Source organism: Kryptolebias marmoratus, linkage group LG5 (genome assembly GCF_001649575.2).
Source record: "Kryptolebias marmoratus isolate JLee-2015 linkage group LG5, ASM164957v2, whole genome shotgun sequence".
Lineage (NCBI taxonomy): Eukaryota > Metazoa > Chordata > Actinopteri > Cyprinodontiformes > Rivulidae > Kryptolebias > Kryptolebias marmoratus.
Genome location: NC_051434.1, coordinates 611,553 through 614,761, shown reverse-complemented (window position 1 = coordinate 614,761; position 3,209 = coordinate 611,553). Strand labels below are relative to the sequence as shown.

The 3,209-nt window shown below is 45.3% G+C and overlaps 1 protein-coding gene across 1 annotated transcript in view; it reads right to left on the bottom strand.

Moving 5' to 3' along the window:
- Positions 1–3,209, bottom strand: part of nudcd1 (NudC domain containing 1) — a 36,657-nt gene that overhangs the window by 3,308 nt on the left and 30,140 nt on the right. The window contains exon 9 of the mRNA XM_017438517.3: positions 572–731. Coding sequence (XP_017294006.1) covers positions 572–731 — 160 coding nt within the window. The remainder of the gene's footprint in view (positions 1–571; positions 732–3,209) is intronic.

Genomic DNA, 3,209 nt, shown 5'->3' with positions numbered 1-3,209 from the left:
CCAACCGTCCATCCATCCATCCATCCATCCATCCATCCATCCATCCATCCATCCAGCCAGCCAGCCAGCCAGCCAGCCAGCCAGCCAAGAATAAGGACTCAGATCTTTCTTTGGTTCTAAAAGAACCGGACAGACCGGATGTATGAGGGTCTGCAGGGGACAGATCCGGTCCACTGGTCCAGGACCCGGACTGCCCCTCCAGAACCCATCTGACAGAAAACAACCCAATCTGATTGAACAACAACAAACTGCAACCGATCAAATCCAACACATTAAAGCTGCATAAAGAGCCTCATTGACTCCCTTCAGTGGGATTCAATGGGAGTTTTGATTCAACTCAATCTGATCTGATGATAAGAAAGGATCTTAAACACTTTAATGAGATTAAATGATAATAAATTCCTCTTTTTCAGGACACTTTAAAAACACCTTCAACAAAAAAGAGGCACAAACTTTCACAGAGCAGATGTTAAACACAGATTTTACTGATTTATTTTCTACACATATCAGATATATACAGTATGTTATCCTCTCTGCATATTTGCCACCAGTCCTCAGAAGAATCTCTTACCCAAAGCGTTGAAGGTGGCCACGTGCTCCCACATGTTGGCGGGCTGCTCGGGTCGAGGCTGCCACAGCAGAGCGTCCACATCGTGTCGCAGGCAGAGGCACGGCATCTCAGACGGGTCCACGTGGACCGTGAACAGGTACTGATGGCTGCCGAGGTTCACCTGAGGACACAGACAGAACAAACCCCACATTTATCCTGCAGCCAACAGGCAGAACCACAGGAAACTGGAAGGAGATCTGTTAACGCTGTCAGAGAACCCAGAAACCTTTTGGACCTTTTCAACCTGAATGAAACTTTCAGATTCTAAGAAGTGATTCAGTCTCTGTTGTGTTGTGAGGCAAAGAGCTGGAGACGGCAGCATTTAGCTGTTTATTAAGAACATGCTTAACGCTCTCTCCGGTGTGGTTCTTTATAAAAGCAGGTTCTGGGCCTCGAGTCTCGTGGCTGCTCAGCAGAAAGTCTGGATCCAGGACTCGAGCTCATACTGATGTTCTTCAGCAGCTGACGGGTCGATGGCGGAGCTGAAGGTGGCTCACGGACGTGTGTGACGTCAAACACGGCAGTTAGCTGATTTATTATCATACTTCTGTTTGCTTTCCACACCTCCTCGTCCTCGTATCACTTCCTGCCGGGGCCAAGACCACGAGGATTCATTTGAACCATCTTCTTACAGCACAACATAAGGATGTAAAATATAAACATTTCTAGCAGCCAGTCATTTCAGCCTTTATGACTTTGTTTCTAAAGATAACCTGTGTAAATGCAGCTGCAGCTCAGATTAAACATGAATTCTCTCAGAGGAAATGAGCAGCTTAGATCGACGGAGAGAAAACGTTTCAAATCAATTAAATATGAGCCGAAGCTTCGCCTTATCTTTGCATCCGGAGTCCCTTCGGCTCATAAAAATATAAAAAATCTGTCTGAACGTCTTTTATCCACAAAGATTTCTGACCTTTATGGAGTGACGGTCGAACCGATGTTTCTACAGCTGACGGTTTATTAACCACAGTTTAACAGATTAAAGTCGGTAAAATAAGATGTTTGGAGTATCTGCCAATCTGATCAGGACACCCGGGTCAGAACCAGAACTCTCTGCAGGGATTAGATCTCCTCTCTGGTCTGGGAACACCATGGGATCCTCCAGGAGGAGCTGGAGGGGTTCTCTGAGGAGGTCTGGGTTCCATCCGGATGGATGGATGGACGGATGATGGATGGATGAACTGTAAAGACCCAAACTTTGGTTCCTCCTCAAAGACCTGGACCTCAAAACACAGAATGTTGGACCGGGCCGACAAACTGCCAGCTAATCCACAAACACCACGAGCCTCGGGTCCAAAACCATCTGCCAGCAGTGGTTCTGAGCAGAACCAGAGGAAGAACCGGAGAAAGAACCAGAGGAAGAACCAGAGGAAGAACTGGAGGAAGAACCGGAGGAAGAACCGGAGGAAGAACCGGAGGAAGAACCAGAGGAAGAACCAGAGGAAGAACCAGAGGAAGAACCAGAGGAAGAACCAGAGGAAGAACTGGAGGAAGAACCGGAGGAAGAACCAGAGGAAGAACCAGAGGAAGAACCAGAGGAAGAACCAGAGGAAATGATGAAATATTCAGTCATTCCTGCATGAAGTGCTACAACCAGCTGCTGCCGCTCTTTGTGTTGTAAATAAAGTACATGTTTCTAAAACAACAGTTGAGATTAGAGTCAGAATGAAACTCTGAGATTTCTGCAACAGGTAAGATATTATCTGTTTCCACAGAGCCACACTTTAAACGAGCTGAACTATCCCTTTAAGGAAACACTGGATGTTTTGCTTTCAGGTCATTAGTTTAATCACACATGTTCTCCATGAGACTCAGACATGATTCTTGTATTTTTAACAGCGGCGAACACTGATGGATTATCCATCTTTCACGCTCCTGAGCGGCTGAGGAATCTGATAAAACCTGGAATGGGTCGGAGTCGTATTCAAACAGGAAACAGGTGAATGAAAAACTCCACAACCTCCGGTCAGACGAGCTCCGTTCCTCCTCCTTACTGAAGTATTCCTGTTTCATCTCCTCAGCAGGGCGACATGTTATCGTTCATCCATTCCTGCTTTTCAGCTGAAACACGAAGTAAAAAACATGTTTTAAGAACACATTAGTTCTCCTAAAAATCCCTGTAAATGTGGGATTTAATGGGTTCATGTGTTTAAAAGCGTCCAGAAGCTGAAAGGCTCCAAAACTAAATTAAATCAATTCTCTGCTGCGCTCCGCCTGTAAAAGCTTCTGAATAAACGATGAAAGGAAAGAGCTCAGAAAAGATCGGCTCCAACTTTAAAGATAAAAAAGGCTTTTAGTGACATCAAAAGGATCCAGTCAGTAATCGGTGACAGGATGTGGGAGGAAGGATTCTGAGAGCAGAAACAAATGTTTGAGTGGAGCGAGGCCAGACGACTGAAAACAGCCCAGATGACCAACCATCATCTTCATCTTCATCACCATCACCATCATCTTCATCACCATCATCTTCATCACCATCATCATCTTCATCATCATCATCATCACCATCATCTTCATCACCATCACCATCATCTTCATCACCATCATCTTCATCACCATCATCATCATCTTCATCATCATCATCATCATCATCATCACC